This window comes from Hyaena hyaena, unplaced genomic scaffold, assembly GCF_003009895.1.
Source record: "Hyaena hyaena isolate Hyena2069 unplaced genomic scaffold, ASM300989v1 scaffold_40, whole genome shotgun sequence".
Lineage (NCBI taxonomy): Eukaryota > Metazoa > Chordata > Mammalia > Carnivora > Hyaenidae > Hyaena > Hyaena hyaena.
The window spans coordinates 1,794,479-1,819,841 of record NW_024080672.1 but is presented as its reverse complement, the minus strand read 5'-3'; the positions used below and the strand labels follow the sequence as shown (position 1 = coordinate 1,819,841).

The following is a 25,363-nucleotide window of genomic DNA, read 5'->3' as shown; positions in this document are numbered from 1 at the left end:
GTGCGAGGCGTCTTCCCGACAGTCCCAAACAATGCGCGGAGTGTGCGGGGGAGGCAGAGGGCAGCCGCCGGCGGGCCCGGCAGCAGGGCTCACACTCGCGCACACTCACACACTCACACACACTCCCAAGCGCACACACCAGTTCTGTGCCGATCAGGCGGCGGGCAGGCACCCTCGCCCCCACGCACTCCCGGGCATCCCCACCCACGCCCACATATATGTATTTTTGCCCTGAAAAAAGTGTAAATAAAGCCTCGCTGGCCCCCAATGAGGCGTTCCTTCCCGACTTTTTTGGATCAATCAAACAGACAGTGGCTTCTTTTGATTAAAGCCCAAATTGTCATTGGGCAGAAGCAATCATGTGACAGCCAATTCGGTCCAATTTCAACCTTGTCTCCATGAATTCAATAGTTTAATAGTAGCGCGGTCCCCATACGGCTGTAATCAGTGAATTAGAAAAAAAACACCCCAGCAGCGATCTTCTATGATAGATTTTTTTTTTCCTCTGCTCTCGCCTTTTTCCCGGGCCTTGCCCCCCCAAAGCCCCTCCAGAAGAGGGAACTTTTTCTCCGAGGGGGCTCCAAGGAGAAGGCCATGAATTACGAATTTGAGCGAGAGATTGGTTTTATCAATAGCCAGCCGTCGCTCGCTGAGTGCCTGACATCTTTTCCCCCTGTCGCTGATACATTTCAAAGTTCATCAATCAAGACCTCGACGCTTTCACACTCGACACTGATTCCTCCTCCTTTTGAGCAGACCATTCCCAGCCTGAACCCGGGCAGTCACCCTCGCCACGGCGCTGGCGGCCGCCCCAAGCCGAGCCCCGCGGGCAGCCGCGGCAGCCCAGGGCCCGCCGGCGCCCTGCAGCCGCCCGAATACCCTTGGATGAAGGAGAAGAAGGCGGCCAAGAAAACCGCGCTGCCGCCCGCCTCGGCCGCCGCCGCCGCCGCCGCCACCGGCCCTGCCTGCCTCAGCCACAAAGGTCAGTCCAAAGACTTGGCCCCAGGTCCCGGGACCCCCTTCTCCTCCGGGGCTGCCCGGGGAGCGGTTATGGGGGAGGGGAGCGTGGGCTGGGAGAGAAGGGGGAGAGAGGGAGAGATGCTTGGCTGCCTTCCCTTCCCCTGTGGGCTCAGGAGTGGGTTTGATGGAGAGAAAAGGGATCCTGCGCTGCACAATGAGACATATATATATTTTTAAGGAGAGGGGGGGAAAAACTTTCCCTAACTTGTGTAATGTGGGATGATTTATTTGAGTTGGAGCTGACCTCCTCTTGTCTAGTTGTCCTAGAGTTTGGCTTTTTGACAGTAATGAAGAGTGATAGATCGCTCTTGCTCAGCTAAGCAGCTGATGCATTAATTATAAATTGTGGTGTGGCTAATATAAAGTTTGCTCCCGGATGGAGAGGTTGGGGGGAGCCACAGGCAGGAATTTGATGGAGGTGGAAGAGATGGGGTCCCCCCGGGGCTGGGCTCCCAGGAAAGGCTGCACAATAGCCCTACTGCATCCAGGGGCGGCCATTTTGTTGCAGTTGATCTTTTCTGCTATATTTATTCTCCAGTGGAATAACCCCGCTCGGACCCCTCCACCTCCAACTGTGCGTGTGTCTCTTGTTGGTTTCCCTTTCCGCAGAATCCCTGGAAATCGCCGATGGCAGCGGCGGGGGCTCGCGACGCCTGAGAACTGCTTACACCAACACGCAGCTTTTAGAGCTGGAGAAAGAATTTCATTTCAACAAGTACCTTTGCAGACCTCGAAGGGTGGAAATTGCCGCGCTGCTGGATCTGACTGAGAGACAAGTGAAAGTGTGGTTTCAGAACCGGAGGATGAAGCACAAGAGGCAGACGCAGTGCAAGGAGAACCACAACAGCGAGGGGAAATTTAAAAGCCTCGAAGACTCTGAGAAAGCGGAGGAGGACGAGGAAGAGAAGTCGCTCTTTGAGCAAGCGCTGAGCGTCTCCGGGGCCCTTCTGGAGAGGGAAGGTTACACTTTTCAGCAAAACGCCCTCTCTCAGCAGCAGGCTCCCAATGGACACAATGGCGACTCCCAAAGTTTCCCAGTCTCGCCTTTAACCAGCAATGAGAAAAATCTGAAACATTTTCAGCACCAGTCACCCACTGTTTCTAACTGCTTGTCAACAATGGGCCAGAACTGTGGCTCAGGCCTAAACAATGACAGTCCCGAGGCCCTCGAGGTCCCCTCTTTGCAGGACTTTAACGTTTTTTCCACAGATTCCTGCCTGCAGCTTTCAGACGCAGTCTCGCCCAGTTTGCCAGGTTCCCTCGACAGTCCCGTAGATATCTCAGCTGACAGCTTTGACTTTTTTACAGACACACTCACCACAATCGACTTGCAGCATCTGAATTACTAAAAACATTAAAGCAAAACAAAGCATCACAAAACAAAAACCCCTTTGACCAGGTGGTTTTGCCTTCTTTTATTCCGAGACTTGATTTTTATTTTCTTTTCTTCCTGACCTACCCTCTCTCTCCTCTAAATGTGGAAGATTTTCTGTTTAGTGATTCTCCCGGTCCAGTTTCAGAGCCATCTTTTACAGATTATTCCGGAGTTTTAGTTGTTCTAAATCTAATCCAACACCCCTCTATGTGATTTCCTGAAAGCAATATATGAGGCCTGCAAGAAAGTGATCATATAAGTGTATCTTCACTTTCTTTTTATTTTTGTATTACATTAGGATGCATTGTCATGAGTATTTTTGGTAGAATAAATTCTCCTTTGCTATAAGTAGCTTTCTTATTTTTTCTCCCCCCTCTTTCTCAAGGCTCATAACGGTTTCTTTTTCTTCTTTTAGTCTAACTTGGTAAATAAAATTCTGGTCACAATTCATCTTCTTTTTCAATTTTAATATATTTATTAAGGGGGCATGTTCAAAGTCTTCAGTAGACAATAACGAAAAAGAAAGCCAGGACATGGTTAGGTCTTCTGAGAAATGTTTTTTTGTTTTTTGTTTGTTTTTTTCCTTTTAAAGGGAATGGATTTGGATTTTCAGTGTAGAGGTTCAAGCCATAGACTTAAATTGGTAATAGAAACAGGACTGGGCAGCCTCACAGTTGGGCCAAGCCCAAGCTTTTGAAAGTGGAGAAATAAAGTGCCTACAGAACCGCCCCCACCCCCCGACTCCAGGAGGAAGGAACATGGAGTTTCTTTAACAAGCTACCAGTCTCCAGGTCAATAACTAAGTTATCAACAATTCATTTATTTATACACATTTGTTTCAAACATCTACATTCCAACCCCTCCCCCACAATCCCGGAAACATTTTCAGTGTGGTTGATTAGTCTCCCAGCTGTTGATGGGTCCAGGCAAACAGACCTAAAAAGGTAGAGAAAAACAAAATTAAAGCAAAACATGGTTACTAGCTGGAAAATGCACTTCAGAAAGAGTTCTTTCCCATCCTCTGGTTCAGTCATTCTAGGATTCTTTTCTCAGGGTCAGAAAAATCAATATTTCATTCTTAAATCTGTTTACATGGCAAATAATGGATCATTAAAGCTTTGAAGCCAGGTTACCAAGTTGAGATTTAAAATGGAGAGTTTCTGCGCCCTAGGTTATAAATTAGCCCAGTTTCTAGAGAGAGAAAGAGAAAAAGCACTTTAAATGAAATATCAATAAAATGTAATCCAGGGCACGTTTCTGGGTTGTCCTGTCCTGTCCCCCCCTCCCCCCCCTTCTTATATCTCCCCATGCTGATTTTTCCCTTACTGAGCTCTGTTGTGATGGCTACTTACCGTGAGAAAACGCAGTGTGTAAGCAACATGTGTGGGGGGCGGGTTGATTTAGGAACCCGGCTCTTCAGAGCTAAGGCCTGGAAGTTACAATGAAATCGCGATCTTTCTCCATGGGTTGGCACCCTGTCTTCCTGCACCCCTTCGCCCCCTACATCCTGGCAGCGGCGGAGGCGTGTGAGGACCCCGACGGGTCTCCAGCCCCAGGCGCGGAGCTGAGCCGGGCAGCCTGGCCGCAGCCAGGGCTGAGCCGCGGCTGTTTGCGATTCGTCCTGCGCTCATAAATCAAACGCTTTCTATGAATGAGAATGTCATCAAAGAGATCAATTGCAGGAACACATGCACAAATAAAAATCCTCTTACGTATTTGCCGGGGATCCCCGTCCGAAAGCATTAAGTTAGAAGGCGTTTAGTCATAATTCATTTTTATTGCTCTTTTAAAACAACAGCTTGGCTGAGCCGCGGATGCCATGAGCAGCTCGGGGCCTCGGCGGCGTTTTGTCTCCTCCTCGCTCCTTCCCCTTCTAGTATAAGCCCTGAAAGAGGCGCTTTGAGCCCGGCAAGCCGTTTGCAGGCCATCATTTAAATAGTGACCAAGGTCTCCTTTCACCCACTCTCCCAGGGCATGTAAGAGACGTTAGCTCCAGTCGTGGGGCGCTGGCCTGCAAGCCCGGAGAACCAAGCGTCTCCTACAAGGCAGGATGAGCCCCAGGATTTCGTGGGGGTGGGGAGGAGCCGGGCTACGGAAGCCTTGCGGGCTCCAGGCCAGAGACTGACTGCCTTTGTGAGTAACGCCGGGCGAGCCGCGCTGCGGGCGGCCAGCCGGGGCGGAGCAGCTCGGCCGCGGGCGTCCGGCCTGCCGGGAGCCCGGAGCCGGGAGCGGCGCGCGGAGGCAGGCGGTCGCCCGTCCCAGACATTGCGGGCCTCTGTGCAAGTTCATGAAACTAGTCCCAAGAAAAACATGCCCACCCGTGCCGGCTCTGAGAGAGGCCCGGAGGGAGGAAGAGAAGGGGAAGGAGAGCAGCGCAGAGGCCGAGAGCGAGCGGAGGAAGGAGAGCGGCTTCGGTCCCGGGCGGCTTTGTGGCGCGAGCCCTGCGGCCGAGGGGGTCGCGCAAACCCGGGCCCAAGAAGCCAACAAAGGGCCAGGAATGAGGCGGGGGGAAAGAACGTACTTCGGTTCGGAAAGCAGATCGTCCGCAGTGCCGGCACCGACCCTCTCACGTCCTGCCTCCTGCCCGACAGGAGCCGCGTCTCTCCCCGCCTCAGGAGCCCTGGCGCTCCCAAGGAAGCCGCCTCCAGGAGGGCCTCCTTTCCTTTTCCTTTCTCAAAAATGAGTGTCCCCCAGGTGCTGAAATTGGGGTAGGAGTGACCTTTCCTGTCTGTACTCTCTCTTAACCGTGGTTGGGGATGGGTCAAAGGTCACAGAAAAACAGGATTTCAAAAGGAAATATTTAGGGAACATGTTTCTTTGCTACTGAGGGAATCCATAGTGGAATGTCGGCAAGAGTTCCCCTCTGTGGGGGGGGGGGGGACCGGTTTGGGAGGGGAGGGCTCCTATACGTGAAGAGCAGAATGCAGAAACCTGAAAGGTTGGCTAACCCACTTATAATGTGCCTGCCTCAAGCAACACTTCCTCCTTCTCACTGGGGAGGGAAAACTAGAGGGGAGTGGGAACCTCGTCCTCAGATACATTTTATCTGTCCCATTCCGACGCGATAAACACGGTCAGAGAAAAATCTGTACTGCATTGGCTGCGAAGCCGCTTGATGACCTCTGGCTCTCTTTTACCTAAGAATGCATCAATTCTCTCAGTTTGGCATTTTCTCTCTACAAGCCAAGGGTTGGCACGAAACCTAATAGTAAACAGCAATTAACGACCCCGTCAGCCTCAGGGTAGGATGAGGGTGATGGAGAACAGGACCCCTGGCCTGGGATGACGCTCAGATTTGCACGTGTCTCTCTAGAGAAAGACTTGAAGGTTCACACAAGGAACTACACAGTCAGATACAAAGGGGAGGAGGTGTTGCTGGGGAAGAAGAAAACGTCCCGTCCACCATCAGCCATCTGTCCGCCGCCCCTCCCACCTGCCAGCCCCTAAGCCCCCACTTCAGACAGGCAGTAGAATGGGGGGGGGGCGGTTAGTGGATAAAAGAAGCCCTACCCCTCCGAACATCCCCCTCCGGAAAGCGAGCACCACTGTTGGGGGGTGGGGGGAGTTCAGCGTATTTAGCGGGAGCCGTGGTCTCGCCCTTTGAGGCCCCCGCTGGAGCGCGCAGACTCCTGGGTCCCGGGGAGCCGGCAGATGGCCTGCAGCGCGCCGCCCGGCCCCCACGCTGGCCACGTCCGCTAGCGTCATCCCTCTCCCCCGCCTCCTACCCTTCAAAATCCAGCGGCCGAGCTGCTCCGGATCCCATAGGGCTCCGGGAGCGAAGCTGAGTGGGGAGGAGAAAGGGGCGGAGAGCGAGGAAAGAGGGAGGGCGAAGAGCCGGCCACCCTCGGCCTTTTCCGGCAACCTTAACTACTACCAATCACCCGCTCCCGGGCGTCGAATTACAGAAGCCCCTCGTTGCCTCGTTAATAATCAGTTGCGGTGGGGGGAATAGGGTTCGGAGACCCTCCTTGGGGCAGGGAAGGTGTTTTTGTTTTTTTGTTTTTTTCCTGCTCACGTCCCCTCCACGCCCAGCCGGGCTGTTCCCTGCCAGCGCTCTGCGCACTTCCCTCTCCTTTCGAAGCGCGGAGAGCCGGTGGCCTTAGCCTCGTCCTGCGCCACGGTCCTCTGCGCTCCTCACTGTCCCGGCACCACAGCGGGGACTGTGTAGTGAAAGCGCCCGCCGAGCTGCCCTTCCAAGCCCCAGCTCTGCGGGGCTCGGCCCCCGAGCTACTGGCAGGCCAGCGAGCTCCGGCCCACTGGTTCCCAGCCCAAGAGAGACGGAGCCCTCTACCCTTCTCACCTCTCGCCAGTTCATCTTTCTGTGCACGGTGGGGAGGGGGGCGGAGACGGGGATGCCTCCCAGCCCCCACCTCCCGGAGGGGGGGAGAGCGGAGTCGGCGCGCGCAGAAGGTGGCTTCTGTTCCCCCTCGGCCCAGCGCTCCGAATCTGCCCTTGCAGCCGCCGCAGCAGCTGCCGCCGCCTGGGCCGCCTGGGGGGGCGACTGCGCGTCACCTAGACTGGAGGAGCGCCGGGGATTTAAATGCCACTGAAACGGTGATCCATCACCGCGGGAGCCAGCAAACTTTCGCAGGAGGCTCAGCCATTGGCTGACATAGTCACGTGCCCCTCCCCCTGCGCCCTCCGCCCTCGCGCCCCCCCTCTTGCGCACTGTACATTCATATCATTTTTCTTCTCTGGCCCCATGGAGGAAGTGAGAAAGTTGGCACGGTCACCCAGGGCTTCGCAGGACCCGGTCCCTCAGTGACAGATGGACAATGCAAGAATGAGCTCCTTCCTGGAATACCCCATCCTCAGCGGTGGCGACTCGGGGACCTGCTCAGCGCGAGCCTACCCTTCCGACCACGGAATTACAACTTTCCAGTCGTGCGCGGTCAGTGCTAACAGCTGTGGCGGCGACGACCGCTTCCTAGTGGGCAGGGGGGTGCAGATCAGCCCGCCCCACCACCACCACCACCATCACCACCCCCAACCGGCCACCTACCAGACTCCCGGGAACCTGGGGGTGTCCTACTCCCATTCGAGTTGTGGTCCAAGCTATGGCGCGCAGAACTTCGGCGCGCCTTACAGCCCCTACGCGTTAAATCAGGAAGCAGAAGTAAGTGGTGGGTACCCCTCGTGCGCTCCCGCTGTTTACTCTGGAAATCTCTCATCTCCCATGGTCCAGCATCACCACCACCACCACCAGGGTTATGCCGGGGGCGCGGTGGGCTCGCCTCAGTACATTCACCACTCATATGGACAAGAGCACCAGAGCCTGGCCCTGGCCACGTATAATAACTCCTTGTCCCCTCTCCACGCCAGCCACCAAGAAGCCTGTCGCTCCCCTACATCAGAGACATCTTCTCCAGCACAGACCTTTGACTGGATGAAAGTCAAAAGAAACCCTCCCAAAACAGGTCAGTCTTGCCATTCCTTGGGTGCTCCTTGATGGTTCTGGAAGGAGCTAGTATGTTTAGCTGCCAAGGGGGAAAAAAATATATTTTTAAAGTTCTTGCTTCACACTGGTGTACCTTGTGGACAGACTGCCCAGGTGTGTTGGGGCAAAGGAGCATCTGGGGCTGTTGTCTTTCCAAAAGACCTGAGTTTTAGAGGTTCTGGAATAGGAAGTGGGTTGGGTGTGTGGGGGTGGGGTGATTCTGTTAATATCTCCAGGCTCCATTAATCACTGGTCTGACCTGGCTAATGGTTGGCTTCAGATTAACACTTTACACCTCATCAGTCACCTTTCGCAGCCAAGTTTCTGTTGAGAAAGTCTTGATCTCCCCTTTATCTGAATGCTTAGGGGATCTGAAGCTTGTAGGGGATCTCATATCGATTGTAAACATTTTTACCTTGTTCTCTCATCGCTCCCCACCATGCCCCCAGGAAAAGTTGGAGAGTATGGCTACGTGGGTCAACCCAGTGCAGTGCGCACCAACTTCACCACGAAGCAGCTCACTGAGCTGGAAAAGGAGTTCCACTTCAATAAGTACCTGACGCGCGCCCGCAGGGTGGAGATCGCCGCGTCCCTGCAGCTCAATGAGACCCAGGTGAAGATCTGGTTCCAGAACCGCCGGATGAAGCAGAAGAAACGAGAGAAGGAGGGTCTCTTGCCCATCTCTCCTGCCACCCCGCCAGGAAGTGAGGAGAAGGCCGATGAATCTTCAGAGAAGTCCAGCTCCTCACCCTGCGTTCCTTCCCCGGGGTCCTCGACCTCAGACACCCTAACTACCTCTCACTGAGGCCGACCGAGCCCCAGACTCCGCAGCCCAAGCTATTCTGCAGGCTGGGGACCCCTTCCGCAAAGCACATTCTTAGCTTATCTTCCTTTCCATGTACAGCCTCTCTCTTCCTTTCTGATCCTATCTGGGGAGCTCCTGGCCAGGACAGTGTGTTTCCAGAGAATTCTGGAGTAGAGAGGCTTGACTGGGGCGTGTGTGTGTGCTAACTCCTTGATGAAGATTGGGTGCCATAATCAGTTTTCTGATGGCCCCCAACACCCTTTGGAGATTTCCACAGTCTCTTCCTTTCAGATGTCCTTTGGAATATCGTCTCCTTTGCCAGCAGAAACATGTTAGAGGGAGGCCCATCTTTCACCTATCTGTACAGTTACATCCTCCCCTACTTTGCCCTTAAAGGAGGATAGAGAGAAAGGGGAGTGAGTCCAGGAGCTCATGAAGAAGAGATGCACTATGAGCTTGTTTACACGATCAATTCATCCCTTAATTTAATTCAGTTTCATGTGTGTGAGTTTGCTGGTTGTAAATACTTTGTCCTGAGAGATTTATCTTTATACAGCTTTTCTAGAAATGTTTAGATTAAGGGACTAAAGCAGGGTGGCAACTCTCAAAGCTGGTACAGTTTTATAGGTTATGGGTTAAAGAATAAAATCGCTCACTTAAGCTGCATCAGATGCCTCAGAGGGTAGCCTGCATTTGTTCTTTCAGTGAGTTCAGAAGGCCTGCGGAATCCAGGGTTCAAAAACCTGTGCTAGGTCTCCCCTATCCCCACCCATTTATTGTTTCTCTGGCCACAGTCTATTTAAAATTTGTGCTGGGTTATTCAGAACCTGAAGGTATTATTCGAACCAGCTTCTCCCTCCCACAGTTATCGTAGCTGGATATGATGTATTTTCAGCTCAGTTGTTAATGTGATGGATGGCACAATGAATGTATATTTTGTGTGATTCGTGAATAGTCTTTTGCATGTCGCACAATGTTTTGATGTCCCTGAAGTACCACACTGAGTTATATCAGTTATTCTTTGTGAGCCTATGATATTCCCCATTTCCTGTACAATCATGAACAGCTCTGAGATCCTGGGGTGATGTGATCTAGAGCAGAGTTTACGGGTCTTAAGATGTCTGTAATAAATATCTTCAAGTTTCACATACGCTTAAGCAGCCCTGAATTTGGCTTGGTTACAATTTACTGGTTCCAAGAGCGTTGGCTCATTTCAGGTGGGGAAGGGGAGAAGGGTGCTGTGCATTTTCAGAGGTGGGCCTTTTCTTGCAAAAAAAAAAAAAAAAAAGTAAATGCTTTCCATCATGTAGCTGAAAGTTCCCCAGGAGTGTCATTGCATCGAGCCAATATCCACTTAATAGGTTGGTTTTCTTTAAGATACCAGTAGTTCCTTTATTATAATCCAGGTTCATAGTGGAAAAAATGAACGGTGAAGAAATTTATGAAGCAGATCTATTTTTGAAACAAACATGGACACTTCCTGGGTCAAGTGCTAACCTTTTCACCTCCAACTGAATGTTGACGTATATATAAACAGAACCCCCTTCAAAAGCCCAAACTCTTCAGTCAGCCTTTCCTCACATCAGTGAACCAAGAGCTAAGAGATTCACATTTAATTAGCTCCAGTATAATGCTGTTTGAGGATGAGGCCTCCATCTCACCCCTCTTTCTTCTTCTTCTTTTTTATTTTTGGCTTGTTAGACAGTGTTCCAATATATTCCACCCCTTAACTTGAGCGTGGTCTGTTTTCAGTAAACCCTTGCGTCTCTCCTCGTCTTTCCTGTCAATATCCATCCCTTCCTGCCACTCTCTACACGTCCCCCTGCCCACTCCCTCTGGGTCACACATCTCATTCCCATTAGGTTCAGCTTCGATTTCATAGCCATCATGGCTGTCACGGGTCTGCTCTACTTCTAAATCCATAAACCAGTTCTAATCCCATAACCCAGAAAAAAAAAAGTTGTTATTTTCTTCTCTGGGCTCAGCAGTGTCTTCCAGGTGAACTTGCGGGAGCCTCTCTGAAGTCTTCCGATATTCAAGTTGCCTCCAAACGGAGGCAAGCGTCTGCTCTCAAATAGAGGGAGCCAGCAATTCAAAGGCTCTCCTCCTAGACCTCTTACCACTTTTCCTTTACTTTCACACATTTTCAGCAGCTTTCGTTTAGCCCCAAGAGTGAAGCAGAAATTTTACAGCATGACAAATACAGGCATCTGACTTCCTTCCTCTCCAAAGGGTGTTTTACAAAGGATGGGCTGGGGGTGGGAGGCGAAATCCTACAAAACGTGGAATTTGCAGGCCTCCTAGAGCACCCATGAGACTTCCTGCACTTCCTCGTCAAAGGGGCAAGCCTGGACTTCGCAGGCACGGTGGCTGCGGCCATATCAAGGGCACCCGCTGCCCTCCCCTCTTGGCTCCCGGGCTCTGGGCTGGCCTCTAAAAGACTCAAGTGGATGGAGGAGAACTTCAAAGTCGGCCAGCTCTTTCTTTCATTTCCCACCCTGGCCTTATACAGTATCTTTTGTTTATTAGTGTAAGGCCACACAGCAAAACAGATGGCTGGTTTCCAAATTCTTTAATGTGCTAAAGTGTCATTTGCATGCCACTGCCGTAATTTCAATATCTAAAAGCAGGGCCCGACCCGCTGGAATCCTGGAGATTCCAATCTTGAAGGTGCTGGTTTTAATGTAGCCGAGAGAGAGGAGAACGATAAATTATGGCTAACCATCCCAAGCCTTCTCTAGGTCATGGAATAAATCAGTTAGCAAGCAATGCATTTAGGAAACATTAATATACCTTTCAACAAGGAAAACATTTGTATCTTTTTAGTTGCCCCAATCGATTAAATCAAAGGCGCTTACCACATCCTATTTCTAGGTCTCTCTTTTTCTGTCTTGGTCTCTGAGGAGCACGGTTTACTCCTTGAAAAATGACAGCAATGGTGACTGAGACAACAAAAGAGAGAACACAGAAAACAGCATTTTATTGATACATTTAAAAAGGACAAGAGTCTCAATTAGGGACTTGGGATAATTGCAACACACAATTCCAGTTTTCAAATGCGTTCCCCTTCACTTCCTTCACACTCATTCAAAGTCCTCCCGAAATTCAGGGTGTCCCAGCCTCGGCTGAGTTGAGATCTGGCTCTCAAGTCTGCTCTCGGCTTCACCTTTGAAAGTTTACTTTTGGAGGCTATTCAGATGCCGTGGTGTTTTCCTCTGGGGCAATCAGATTCAAACCGATCAATATTTACTCAGTCTGAAAGGGTTGTTGAAAAGGCTGCTAACAACAAACTGCTTAGCTGCTCACCCCTGTTTAATCTCAGGTTCACCGAAAGTTCAAGAAGAGATGAATGCAGCGATGGGTCACTTTAGAATGAGTCCCAGCGGTTTATCTGAGCTCTCCGCTAAAGGCAACAATTATAGTGCCCCTCTTTGGGAAAGGGGTAACTTTCCTATTATTCTTTTGCTAAACAGTGTTTACTAGAAACTTAAAACACTTTCCTCTCCCTTCCTGGCTTTTTTTTTTTTTTGTAGGTGGGGAGAGGAACTTCCAGTTGCCCTTCTACTCTCTCCTCCCCTAGCTTTCTGCCAATCCACTAGGTTTCATTTGACTTCAAATAAATTACACTGAATATTTTTAAAATGCTAAATTAGCCTGACAGAAGAGATCCAATTTATTTCAGATGCCAAGAGCTATGAAATGAGGCTCTTTGGGCCGTTAGAGCTTATCTCCTTTGCGAAAGTACAGGGCAAGATTGAATTGAAATCCATTTGCGTTTGAGTAATATCGACAATCAGAGCCCCAATATCCATCTGAGATGACTTTTTAGACAGGAGGTGAGGGGAGGAAGGGGTAATTCGCTTGTGCAAAAGCAAGTACCTTAGGTAGAAAGTCAACTTTAAAATGTTATCCTCTCCTAGTGCATAGACTATTGAGATGAGAAAGGGGACCCAAGGAAGCCAGTGAGGAATGGAGGGAGAAGATGCTGGTCACTGAAGCTAATTGCTACAGCTCTTCAGAGGTCAAAGTTCATGTAATCACTGCATAAATGCATACTAAATGGGGATATATTAAGCTTTTCTGATGGCTGAGCACGTCTGTGGAAAAAAAAACAAACGGTCACTGCTGTTTGTGTTTCTTCCTGGAGAATAGTCATTCTAGCAGTAGAAGCTCTTGGAGTCTGAGTCTTTAATTTACTGTTTTGAATGACAGGCTACCCTTCGGTTTTAAAATTTTGAAATCAATGCATGGACAACTTTCTTTGTTTTGGATGGGGCCGTAAAATAACTCTCTCACTCTTAGAAATGTTATGATTTTTTTCCAATACACACGAGAATACAAGTTAGCATGTCCTTATCAGAGGCTCCTCACTAGATGGCTAACTTTGGTGACTCTTTGCTGTAGATAAGCTTACTTTTTGCCTGCATTTCTGAGAGCACACAAGCGTCCTGCCTTAGGACTTCTGGTGCATAGATGACCAGAACTGAAAGGGACCCAATTCCCAATCTCTTGTTTTATGATTGCGAAGATAAGGCACCCAGAGGTGGACTGATTTGACTTAATATCTACCTAAATAAAAACCAGGATGGCTTAGAATCCGAGGCCAGTGTACTTCTTGATTCTAAATTGCTGATTTGATTTTGCCCCTTCTCATTTATTCTATGTGATTTATTTCAGGCTGGATATAGTTCACATTTTTCCACTTCTGATTTAGTAGCCATCCACTCAGTCAAGTCCTTGATTTCGAAGCCAGCAAGATTACTTGAATCTTTGAAACAACCTCCCAGTTCAATGTTTCTGCCATCTTGTTTGAACAATACAATGTTGGGCTACTTGCTGTTTAAGATACATGTTCTTAAAGTATAAAAATAGAACAGGTAAAATTCAACACACATGTATTTTTGTTGTAGTTGTTTTTGAACCTAGACTAGGGAAGAATAAATGAAAGAGGGGTTGCCCGTGCCCAAGTTCAATTTCCATTAAATTGTCAAGAGAGGTACCAGCTAGAAAGGGCTTAGAAATGCAAGGAACGTTCCAGGAGGTGGCTTAACCCTGAATCTTTTTCTGTGTTTGTTTTTGCTTGGTTTGTGACATAGCACCGCCTCCTGAACACTGTTCTGTCTGTATTTCTTAATTTTCTAAACGACTCACTCACGTACCAAACACACAGACAGCTTACACATAAAATTTCCTTGCAACACAACTTTCTACAGTTTCTTTCTTGGTGGGATCCTACTGATCTCAGTAGAAGCTGCTGGCCAAGGGGACACCCAAGGCTGTCAGCGTCTGAAGATCTGAACTGGAATCCCGAGCGCTTGAGAGCCTTATTTCTACTAACACCAGCCATCAAATACAGCTGACCTTCGACTGCAGAACTGCAAAGCAAATATCAATCAAGCAACTCTGTTGGTGGAAGCTAGCCTATGAACCGCCCCCCCAACCATCTGAACCCCCCAATTATTTCCTGTGAAATATTCTGGAAAGATTGCATTTTGAGTTTACTGGAAACAAAAAGACTGACGTTTCTTCTCAACATTTCCAGACACAACTAAAAGGTGTGTCTCCATTTTTAAGACAAGCCCCATTAAATATTTTCCTAATTTAAAATATGGTAGAGAGCGTCCAGCCACAAGCCGAATCGATAGAAATCGAGATGGTTTTGCGTTTTCTTGTGAGGCTTGGGCTTTTAGGGGGAAAAGACGCATGGGCTTGTGAGTGAAAATAAATGGGAAAATGACCGATTTCCCCCCCCTCCCCCCTTTTTAAACTGGGATCGTTTTTAGCCGCACTGGGCATTTCAGCCTGCTTCCTTTGAAAAAGAAAAGTCGCCAGAGAACCATAGCGAGAATGCAGAAAGCAAGGATTTAAAAGTAGACCCCCCCCACCCCCGTCCCCCATCAGTAATACGGTTCCAGGAATCTTCTCATTCGGAGGAACAAATGAGGTCCTTTAGGACTCGCAGGGGCAGCCACTCGAGGCTCGGGCAGCGCTCGGCTCGGGCCACCGGCTCGCGGGGCAGCGGCGGCCGCGCGAGCTCGCGCTCCGCCCTCGCCGCGCCGGCCTCGGGGTCGCCCGCGGGGCCTCCCGCGGTGGGGAGCGGCCGCCGGGTCCTCGGCGCCCCGCAGCGGTGGGGGTGGGGGGAGCCCCGCCACCGAGGTTAAGGCGTCTTTCCGCGCTTAGCTTCCGCGCCTTCTCCCCGGAATCTTCGGCAAACGCCGCCGCTCCCTTCCCGCCCCACGCGGGCCCCACGCGGAGCGCGGCGGAAGCAGCATCCGGGCCCTTCGCGGGTGTGCGGGCGGCGCGGCCCTTCCGGCCCCGGCTGGCGGGGAACCCGGCGTGGATCCGGGGACATCCCCGCAGGCTGCCGAGAGCCCCGCTTTGTCTCCGGGGACCACGGGGCGTCGCGTCCTCTCCCTCCTTTCCCCGCCAGCCTCGCCTGGCTGCCAGGTGCTGTAGGAAGTGGCCGGAGCGGAGACGTGCGGCCGCAGATGCCTCCGACCGGAGCCCGACTCCTCCTGGTGAGGGTTCAGGGCTTCTCTTCCCTCGACTCAGAGCCCCGGGGCAGAAGCCTAGCCCCTGGTTCAGCTGTTAAGATGTGAAGCCAACAGGGAGATTTTACTCCCTGCTTGCTTCCTCCTCCCAGCCATTTCCCAAATATATTTAGTTGAGTAACATATTCATTCTCCTTAGGTGTTTTGAAGGGTAGAGGTGGGGGTCGCAAGAGTGAGGAGTAGAAGTTTCTAAACATTGGATGTTCCTAGAGAGACTAGTGCTTCTCTAGTCAGGGGAACTCCTTGCGCTCCTGTCCTCTCCCCATTTCAGTTACAGAGTCAAACCCTGCCTTGCCGCAAGTCTCGCTTCTTTCTAGAAAGTTTTCCTGTACTACTTCCCACTCTTTCAGCCGAGACCCTCCTCAAAACTCCACATTTTACACGAGAAGCCTCGTTATATAACACCTAACTGCGACTGTGAGATTGTGACTCTCCATTTGTGTTGATCTTGGCTCCCTCAAATGGATCTAAAGCTTCTTGAGGGCAAGGCCCTTAACTTCCAGTAACTTCAAGAAACCGGTCCCATAGAAAGAGCTCTGGACTCCTAGGAATTCAGGACACTTGTGTTTAGTCTTTTCTCATTCACAGCAGGAACTTGGGCAGAACTCTCAACCTTTCTATACTTTAAGGTCCTTAAGTTATAAAATAAGGTGATTGTTCCTGTTGATACTTTTAAGTATTGCTCTAAAATGTATATGGCTTCTCAGTATCCTGAAAATTTGGTATTTATTCTGGATGACTCTGAGCCAAGCCCTGTGTCAACCACTACGCGTACATTAACTCATTTAATCCTTACTCAGCCTCAAGAAGGAGGTATTTTTGTTATTTTGATTTTACAGCTCAGGAAACGGAAGGGTCCAAGATGTTAAGTAACTTGTGCACTGAATCCAGAGCTCAAATGAATAATAGTGCTTCTCCACTGGGCCAAATACATGAATCCTCTACAAAGAATTACCAGGCTATCTCTGTTCAATACAGGTGCTATAGTGGGGAATTCCTCCTTGGTAAATAATTAGAGAGCAGGAGAGAAATGATTTGAATATCAGACATATATACAAACTGTAGCTACACATTCTTAAGAAAATAAGCAAATGACAAATATTTGAATGAAAAAGCTAAAGAGACAGATCAAATTTAACAATAAAGTCAATGAGAGGGCTAGTTTAACAATAAAAGACCTCCCCCCCATATCTGGCACTAATTGATTAAGGGAATAATTTGCAGGAAGAAGAAAGATACCCTTTATATGCACCAGTCCTGTCTATGACATGCCTAGCATGTGGACAACATGGAAATATTCAGTACAAATGTCTTGTCACCATGAAAGCAAGCAACCGTACGATTTGGAAACATTTGCACGATATTTTATCTTTCAGTTTTCTTTTTTTTAATTATTAAAAAAATTTTTAAAAATGTTTATTTATTTTTGAGAGAGAGAGTGAGACAGAGTGTGAGCCGGGGAGGGACAGAGGAGGAGACACAGAATCTGAAGCAGACTCCAGGCTCTGAGCTGTCAGCACAGAGCCCCATGTGGGGCTCGAACTCAGAAACAATGAGATCATGATCCAGCCGAAGTTGGACGCTTAGCCAGCTGAGCCACCCAAGCGCCCCTCCATCTCTCAGTTTTCATTTGGTTATTTTATGGAGTGCAAATCCAGTCATAATTCACATTTGAAGAAAAAGAAGAGAAGAATTTATCTTCAGTGAAAAGTCTAGTCTTCCTTCATAGTTTACAGCTTAGCACTTCTTGGGTGCCTGGCTGGCTTAGTTGAAGGATCATGTGACTCATGACCTCAGGGTAGTGAGTTTGAGCCTCACGTTGGGTGTAGAGATAAATAAAACTTAAAAAAAAACAAAAAAACAACAACAATATTGTACTTCTTGACTAAGAATAACCAGAGGAACCAGGCTGAACAAGAACTTGAAGAAATATATTATGAGGCTTCAAGCGAGCCAGTTTTTAAAAGCCAATTATTCCCAGTACTCAATTTACAGAGTCAGATTAAGAGTTGTATGTAGGGGTGCCTGGTTGGCTCAGTCGGTTAAGTGATTGACTTCTGCTCGGGTCATGATCTCACCAGTTATGGGTTTGAGCCCTGTGATGGACTCTGTGGATCCCTCTCTCTGCCCCTCCCCCACTCATTTTCTCTCTCTCTCTCTCTCTCTCTCTCTTAAAAATGAAAAAATGTTGGGGCGCCCGGGTGGCTTAGTTGGTTAAGCGTCCGACTTTCGCTTAGGTCATGATCTCGCGGTTCGTGGGTTCAAGCCCCGCGTCGGGCTCTGACTGCCAGCTCAGAGCCTGGAGCCTGTTTCAGAGTCTGTGACTCCCTCTCTCTCTGACCCTCCCCTGCTCACGCTGTCTCTCTCTCTCTCTCTCTCTCCTAGAAATAAATAAAAAAAAAAATGAAAAGATGTTAAAAAAAAGAGTTGTATGTAGAAGAACATGGTTTGCTTCTTCCTACTTTTCTAACTTTTGTAAGTAAACAAGGACTTGGCATAATTACAAGCAGTATAATGTTACTGATGTTATTTAGTTGTAGAATCACAGATCATCTAATCTGGTCTTTCTGCTTAACAGGCAAAGAAATTGAAGCCCAGAAAGGTGCTAGCAGCAATAGTGGTAAGAAAAAATATTTGCTTATATCTTTAATATGTACTTAAATGGATATTAAAAATGGCAAAATTAATCTCAGGATAGATATATTAATACCATCAATAATTAATCACTCTATTAAGTATACTAATTATAATAATTAATTGCACTAATAATTAAATATTGAAGATCTAAGTGTTATTAAGAATAGGTGGATTTGGTTAACTAGATATATGACCAGAGGGTTTCTTCTTTCCTACTTACTTCCATGAATCCTATAGAAAGGGACCACCCTTTCTACCCCATGGGTAAAGAGAAACCGAAGGAACCATTTTATTTCTTCTGTTTCAAAAATCCTTTATATGGTTTCACAGATGAGAAAGCAAAAGTCAAGAAGAGAGCCAAGCTTCTTAATCGTCTTGCCTAACCCACTCACATAGCATGTTAGCTCCCTGGTTGCTGCTTGATTTAGGCACCATGAACTTAAGGCATTCTGGAACAGTGATGTGTTCCCTATGGAGCACCAGGACCAAATTTGCAATTCATTATGTTATCTAAAAATGAGTCTCTCTGCTAGAGAGGTCCAGACTTTAGCAAGTTGTTGACAACTTATTTTATGTTAACATTGACTGAAGACCTTCTTTGTATCAGATGTTAAGCTAAGGTCTTATACACATTGTCTCAGTTACTCTTCACCATAGCCTTATGATGTGGGTTTTATTATCCCCGTTTACTGATGGAGAAGCGGACGCTTAGGGAAGTTTTAGAAGTTTCTCCCCATAACATAATGAGTGGTTAGTAAAGTTAAACCTGCAGCCTGTTAGAGTTAAATCCTCACATGTTGAAGCCTTGTGTCTCAAGAATTTGAGGATAATGTAATGAAGACTAACCTTAAATTTAACTTTAGCTTTAAAATGTTTGTATTTTAGGTGTTAGGGAATTTCTCACTGTGAGTCAGAAAAGGTAGCCCCATGTGTTTTAGCACAGCCGTAGTGAAGGTGCTGGGGTGGCAGTACCAAATCTGGTGGTTTAGTTGGGTTGGTGGTAGCATCAAGGTTTGGGACAGGGACAATTGTCTCATCCTACTGGCTCCCTAGTGGACATTCAGCTCTGGCTCTGGCTGCTAAGCTTTCCATTTATCTAGTTTGATTTCTAGTCTTCCTAGCAATTTTCTGAGCTATGTGTATGTTCCATTTACAATTAAATCACCAATAGTCCGTTTCTGTTGCTTACAACAGAATCCTGATTCACGTGCCATGTGGTATACCAAATGATGCAAATGATGGTGTCTTGACATTTCTTTTTTTTTTTTTAAGATTTTATTGTTAAGTAAAATTCACAATTTTACTTAAAATTTCTGAGGTCAAGAGTCGTATACTCTAGTGACTGAGCCAGCCAGGTGCCCCATGACGCTTTGAAATTTTCTAAGACCAGTGCACTGTGGCCAGGAATTGGGGGAAGCAAGTTGGACTCTATAATGTAGAAAGTATCTGTATAAGATGGGCCAGAGGGCAGCTTCTTTAGATTCTATTTTCTCTTTTTCCTTACCTTTGGACTCTTTTTTTTTAAGTTTTATTTATTTAAGTAATCTCTACACCCAGTGTGACACTTGAGCTCATGACCCCCAAATGAAGAGTCACACATTCCTTCGACTTAGCCAGCCAGTTGCTCCCGGACTCTTTTAATGCGCACCCTTTTTGCCTTGTTAAACCTAAAAAATATATTTAAAAAGCTAAAGATGACCCTGTCCTCACCAAGAAAACACAAATTTATCTAATTGTGTTGTAGACCATAGCGCATTTTCTATTTTATTTGACAGTGTTCCTAGCTTATCATCTTGAGTAATTCTTCTGAAGTTGACCCTTTATGTACATCAGTAGCTGGTACTTGTTGATAACTTACAGTGTGCTAGGTACTGTGCTGAGCACTTTCCGTGGATTGGCTCGTTTAAGTCCTCTCAACTATGAGGTGCAGGTAGGTGCTATTATTACCCCTTTTTTTTTAAATATTTTTATTTATTTCTAGGAGAGAGAGAGACAGCATGAGCAGGGGAGGGTCAGAGAGAGAGGGAGTCACAGACTGAAACAGGCTCCAGGCTCCGAGCTGGCAGTCAGCACAGAGCCCGACGCGGGGCTCGAACCCACGAACCACGAGATCATGACCTAAGCGAAAGTCGGACGCTTAACCGACTAAGCCACCCAGGCGCCCCTATTACCCCTTTTTTAAAGAAGAAGAAACTAAGAGGAGACGTCACCCACGTAGAAAACAGCAGAGTTCACTCTTAGCATTGTGGCTCCTGAACACTTATTCTGCAAAACACCGTATATACTCTTCCCCCTAAGTGGCTTGACTGATCCGATTTTTTTTTCTTACCTTTCCTCTTTCTCATTTTCTCTCTCTCTCTCTTTCTGTTTTCTTTCTTTGTTATTTAAAAACTTTTAAATGTTAATTTATTTTTGAGAGAGAGACAGAGCACAAGCAGGGGAGGGGCAGAGAAAGAAGGAGACACAGAATCCAAAGCAGGCTCCAGACCCCGAGCTGTCAGCCCAGAGCCCGACATGGTGCTCAAACCATGACCCAAGCTGAAGTTGGATGGATGGATGTTTAACTGACTGAGTCACCCAGGTGCCCCTAGTTTTTTCTTTCTTAATTGAGAATGACATGAAAGCATCCAGTCCAGTCCCTAACTGAGCATCTGTAATTGTGCGAGGTCACTGGCTGGGTATCTATCAGTTGCAGGTGCCCTTGAGAAGCACCTATTAGTTTTCTCCTCTGGCCCTAGGAATTCCTTCTGGCTTCACCTTTTCCTGACCTCCACTATCTCTATCTCTCCCCACCGGCTTGGAACTTCTGTTCTCATCTCCTCACTCTGGTTTTTCTTGCTGCCTTATATTTGAATCCTGTCTCGTGACTTTGCTCCTTCACTAATCAAAACATTTATTCAGGGATGATGTAAAATTTTACAGAGAGAAGGTACCATCCTGTTTCAAGGAGTTTATAAATTATTATGAAGCATATAACCTACTACCTAATTTATGTTATATTACATTATTTAATACTTTTGTTAGAATTTAGGCATTTAAGCATTTAGGATTTTATTATAAAAGTCCTATAGAACGGGAGCACCTGCTAGCTCAGTAGGAAGGGCACACGACTCTTGATCTCGTGGTCATGAGTTTGAGTCCTACATGGGGGGTAGAGATTACTTAAAATGAATAAATAAAAATTTTAAAACAAGCCCTATAACACAATTGGAGTTGACACTCCTTTCTCTCCAAAATGTGTAACTTGAGAACAAGCCTCTAATTCTGGTTGGGGCAGTGATCAACATGTGATTTGGGTTGAATGCTAAGGTTTTATGATGACATTTGCTGGAGAAGACAAGGTGTCTGGTGAATGTTAACATAAACTATATGCCCCAGTTTGACTGTGAAAGGCAAGGGAATGGAAAGAGAAGAGAGTTAAGAATTACAGAAACTTGGGGCTTTTCAAGTACTTGTGAGTCAGAAAGGATGAAAAAGGAGGATAAGATAGATGGAAATTGACCCTGGGAGATTGTGTGTTTAGGATAAAGGAGATCTAATTTTGGGGAGATTCTGTGGATGGAATCTAAGGAAACGACCAAGTCAGACAAAGCTTTTATGGTTTCAAGGGGATCAGTTTTTCTAGATCCAGTGCTGAAACATGTGAGAGCTGAAGAAATTAAAAACAAAACAAAACAGACCCAACTATGGTTTAGTTTAAAAAAGAAAAACAGGGGAGCCTGAGTGGCTCGGTCCGTTAGGTGTCCGGCTTTGGGTTGGGTCATGATTTCACAGTTCGTGAGTTCGAACAGCCCCGTGCTGGGCTCCGTGCTGACAGCTCAGAGCCTGGAGCCTATGTCTCTGTGTCTCCCTCTCTCTCTGCCCTACCTCACTCATGCTCTCTCTCTCTCTCAAAGATAAATATACATTAAAAAAAAAAAAAAGAAAGAAAACCAGAGTTAGGAACAACTGTAAAGGCCATGATAACTTACCCATGATTTAGTGTGTCTGTGCAATTCTACGTGTAGATGCATATTTGTCTCTTTAGGAAGAGCCTTTCCTCCTAATGCCACACCGCTCACCTTGTTCACCCGCCTTCTTGAATTCCCTCCAAAGAGCCATACTCTTTCTTCCCCAGGGAGTTTGCAACCTGGGATGAATTCCCCTTCCCCATTTTTTCCTGAGACCTTGAGGCCTTAGCTAAATGATGCTTCCTCAGAGGGGCCTTAACCTAGCACGCTCTTTGTTTCCTTTACATACTTTATCACAGTTTGCAAATGTAGGTTTATATGTCTTGACCATAGCAACCTCTATCCTGAGAGCTTTTCTGTCTATTCACCATGTTCCGTTTTCCCTGACGTGCAGTTCCTGTTAGTCCCTACTAAATAGACATTGGGTGAATGTTTATATTAACAAGGGTCTGACTGCGCTGCTGTAACAAAGGAATCTAAAAATACAGTGGCTTCAATATGGCTGATGTTTAGTTCTCTTGCACGTAAAATTTGAGAGGAAGGTAGGAGCCCAGGCCGGTGGGGTGCCTTAGCACCGCGAGGTCATTCACAGTCTGAGTTTCTTCCACTGTGCTGTTCCGGTATTCCTTAGGTCTTGTCTGCACGGTAAATCTGTGCCACCTTCACATTCCCATTCTGTTTGTAGGAATGGGGATAGAGTGAAAGTGGAGGGCAGGCAATTTCCTATAAAGCAAGCGACTGGAAAGTGGCACGCCTCACTTCCATTCACGTTTTATTGTGATAAACTTAGTCATGTGGCCACACCTAGCTGCAAAGAATACCAGGAAATGCTATCTCTGGGTGGTGTAGCCACGAGCCATCTAAAATGGAAGAGGGAGGGGTGTTTGGCTGGCTCAGTCCGAGGAGCTTGCAACTCTCTCGGGGTCATAAGTTTGAGCCCCACTTGGTTGTAGAGATTACTTAAATAAGTAAATAAACTTTAGAGAAAAGGAATAAAATGGAAGAAGGCAAGAATGAGAATTGGAGATTAACTAACCATCTGTCCCACTGTTGGATAAATGCTTGTTGAAAGAATGAATATTCATTTTTTTAAAAGTTTATTTATTTTGAGAGAGACACAGAGAGAGAGTGGATGAGCAGGGGAGGGGCAGAGACAGTGAGCGGGAGAGAGAGAGAGAGAGAGAGAGAGAGAGAATCCTAAGTAGCCTCCATACTGTCAACGCAGAGCCAACTCAGGGCTCGGAGCTCACAAACCCTGAGATCATGACCTGGGCCCGAATCAAGAGTTGGCCGTTGCATAACGGACCGAGTGAGCCACCCAGGCTCTCCTGAATTCTTATGTTATCAGAAGTTAGAATAACATAGGGGTTTGAAGGCCGTGTTTTAGAACTCCAGAAAATAAGGATGCAATAGAAAATATTGGACACTAAGATAACATCAAATATGTTCCGTGGCACAACCTGTTCCCCTGCAATTTTGGGGGCAAGGGTTAAAAAAATCAAGCAGTTGAGCAAAGCAGGTGCAAGGCAGCTCTGGGTGTTGTGACTACACTCCTGGTTTTGTTACAGTTTGGGTATAAAATCTCTGCCTTCAGCAAGCTTCCAGAAATAAGCCTTTAGCTAATAAGCGTAGTTTCCCTCCAGTCCTTGGGGCTGAAGGCGTGTGGGAAGGCTTATCAGCAGCTGGCCTCACCACACCAGTGCCCACGAGAGGAAGTGGCCCACTTGTCGCCACAGCCCAAGTTGTCCTCATGTCTGCAGCCGCAGGAGACACTGGGCTTGGCATTATTAGCCTCTCCTTCCTTAAATTCCCTCCACACACAAAAAAGTAACCATTCCCCTCGGGTCCCCCCCTTATATTTGGCCAGAAGATTAGGAAGCTTATTTTGCCCTCTCTCTGCCTTGGAGCTGAGCTCACGGGTCAGTCCTCTGTGAAATGTGCTCCATGGAGAGTGAATCTCTGGTCTGCTGTCCTCTCTTAGCACTTTCTACTTTTCAGAGCACTTACTACCTTTGGAGATGAAATTCTTCTGTTTGTGCCTTTTCTTTGTACACTTCTCCAGTATAGACACCATATCTCACCAATCATTGATTCTCTCTGCCTTGTACAGTACCTGGCACAGGGTAGGCACTGGGTCCACAAGTGTTTGTGGAATCCGTGAATGAGGAAATGAGTGAGTGAATGAGGGGACGATTCTTTGGGTTCCTCCTGTAGCTTCTCAGCTATTCTAATGTGCTCATTATTCCTGAGGCTCCGGAATGCAGAGTGTGGTTCCAAGTTCTTCCTTGTTTCCAAAAAAAAAAAAAAAAAAAAAAAATTTTTTTTTAAGTTTGTTTACTGAAGTTAAATTGAAGTTCAAAATTCTTTAATGGAGAATTGGCCTTTCATTATGCAATGAGGGGTAAAAGGGTTTAAATGTAAATGTTGTCTGAATTAACATACTGACTAAAACTCAATGAAATTAACCAATCAGTCAATCAAAAAGTAAATAATTGGCACTTAAGAGTCTTTTCTGTCTTGACAGGGGGGTGGAGGTCTGAGAGAAGTTGGTGCTTGGGCCTTAGTGGGGGTGGAAGAGGACTGGAGGTCAAAGGGTCACCTAGGTAGAAGCAGAGACTAGAAAGGGGAACTCGGGCCACGGGTTTAGTCCTTAATGTCTCAGTTTTAGGGGGAGAAGTAAAGCCCACTGTGCTCACGTTTGCAATTTTGTGGGAACAATGTTGGGAGCTACAGGGCGCACAGATTTGATTTAGGTGTTAGGGCATGCGTGCGCTTAAAAACAAAGTTGACTTTGTTGGAGGGAAACTGCATTTTCAGAAGAGTCATATAATCTCTCCATTGTACCCTCAAGTATCTCTGCTGGTAGTAGAGCAATTGGAGTACTTCGCACGACTGACTAGGTGATACTGGAGATGGGCCTGGACAGGAACCCGTAGAAGTTATGCCAAGATTTGATTTTGAGTTGGAGCCTCTGGACTGGGGGACTGCTATAATCTATGTTTTATGTTATCAGAGGATCTCTGATACTGCACATTTTACAGCTGGAGCTGCTTAAATAGCTCAAGGCACTTTGCAAACTTCCAGTTAGTTCTCTCAGTACCTTTGGACGTGGAGAGCAAATATGTGCAAACGGAGGCCTGGTGCTGCACAACTGGTTTAAAATTGGATGCTTACACGATGCCAAATTATCAGTTTGACTTTTTTTTTTTTTTTTTTTTTTTTTACTCGAGCTGTAGCTGAGCTCCAGTATTAGTTGAGAGTCAGTGTCTTAGGATTGTTTTGGCTTCACCCTGAGTAGATGAGTAACAAATTGCAGACCACTTCTCTCTGGATGGAGGTGAGACTGAACCATTAGGGCTCATTCCAGACCTAAGGCTTTGCATGTGAGCACCCCATTGCAACAGCTAGAGTGAGCACTGACACAGCAAGCAAACCAGTAGCAGAGTTTGGACTGGAACACATGGCTTATAACCCCTCGAACCTCTACTTATGTTTTACTTTTACTTTTTAAACTTTTTTTTTGTTGAAGTGTAGCATATGCATAGTATAAGTACATACAGTGCGCTAATCTTAAGTGTGCAGTTTGCT

General features: G+C 47.2%; 2 protein-coding genes across 2 annotated transcripts; both read left to right on the top strand.

Annotated features, from left to right (window-relative positions):
- The first annotated feature begins 594 nt into the window (after positions 1 to 594).
- Positions 595 to 2,369, top strand: HOXA2 (homeobox A2). Its single transcript, XM_039229894.1, has 2 exons — positions 595 to 982; positions 1,630 to 2,369. Exons 1-2 carry the CDS (start codon positions 595 to 597, stop codon positions 2,367 to 2,369), a joined length of 1,128 nt encoding a protein of 375 aa, XP_039085825.1.
- A 4,794-nt stretch (positions 2,370 to 7,163) lies between these two features.
- HOXA1 (homeobox A1) lies at positions 7,164 to 9,708 on the top strand. Its single transcript, XM_039229886.1, has 2 exons — positions 7,164 to 7,812; positions 8,282 to 9,708. Exons 1-2 carry the CDS (start codon positions 7,164 to 7,166, stop codon positions 8,635 to 8,637), a joined length of 1,005 nt encoding a protein of 334 aa, XP_039085817.1. The 3' UTR covers positions 8,638 to 9,708.
- Positions 9,709 to 25,363: the final 15,655 nt, after the last annotated feature.

What these genes read in the sequence shown, in the direction of transcription:
- HOXA1 (XM_039229886.1), top strand. Translation starts at nt 7,164, where the DNA reads ATGGACAATGCAAGAATGAGCTCCTTCCTGGAATACCCCATCCTCAGC. An exon ending in AAGAAACCCTCCCAAAACAG is followed by an intron (nt 7,813 to 8,281) that starts GTCAGTCTTGCC and finishes CCATGCCCCCAG; the next exon opens with GAAAAGTTGGAGAGTATGGC.
- HOXA2 (XM_039229894.1), top strand. Translation starts at nt 595, where the DNA reads ATGAATTACGAATTTGAGCGAGAGATTGGTTTTATCAATAGCCAGCCG. An exon ending in TGCCTGCCTCAGCCACAAAG is followed by an intron (nt 983 to 1,629) that starts GTCAGTCCAAAG and finishes CCCTTTCCGCAG; the next exon opens with AATCCCTGGAAATCGCCGAT.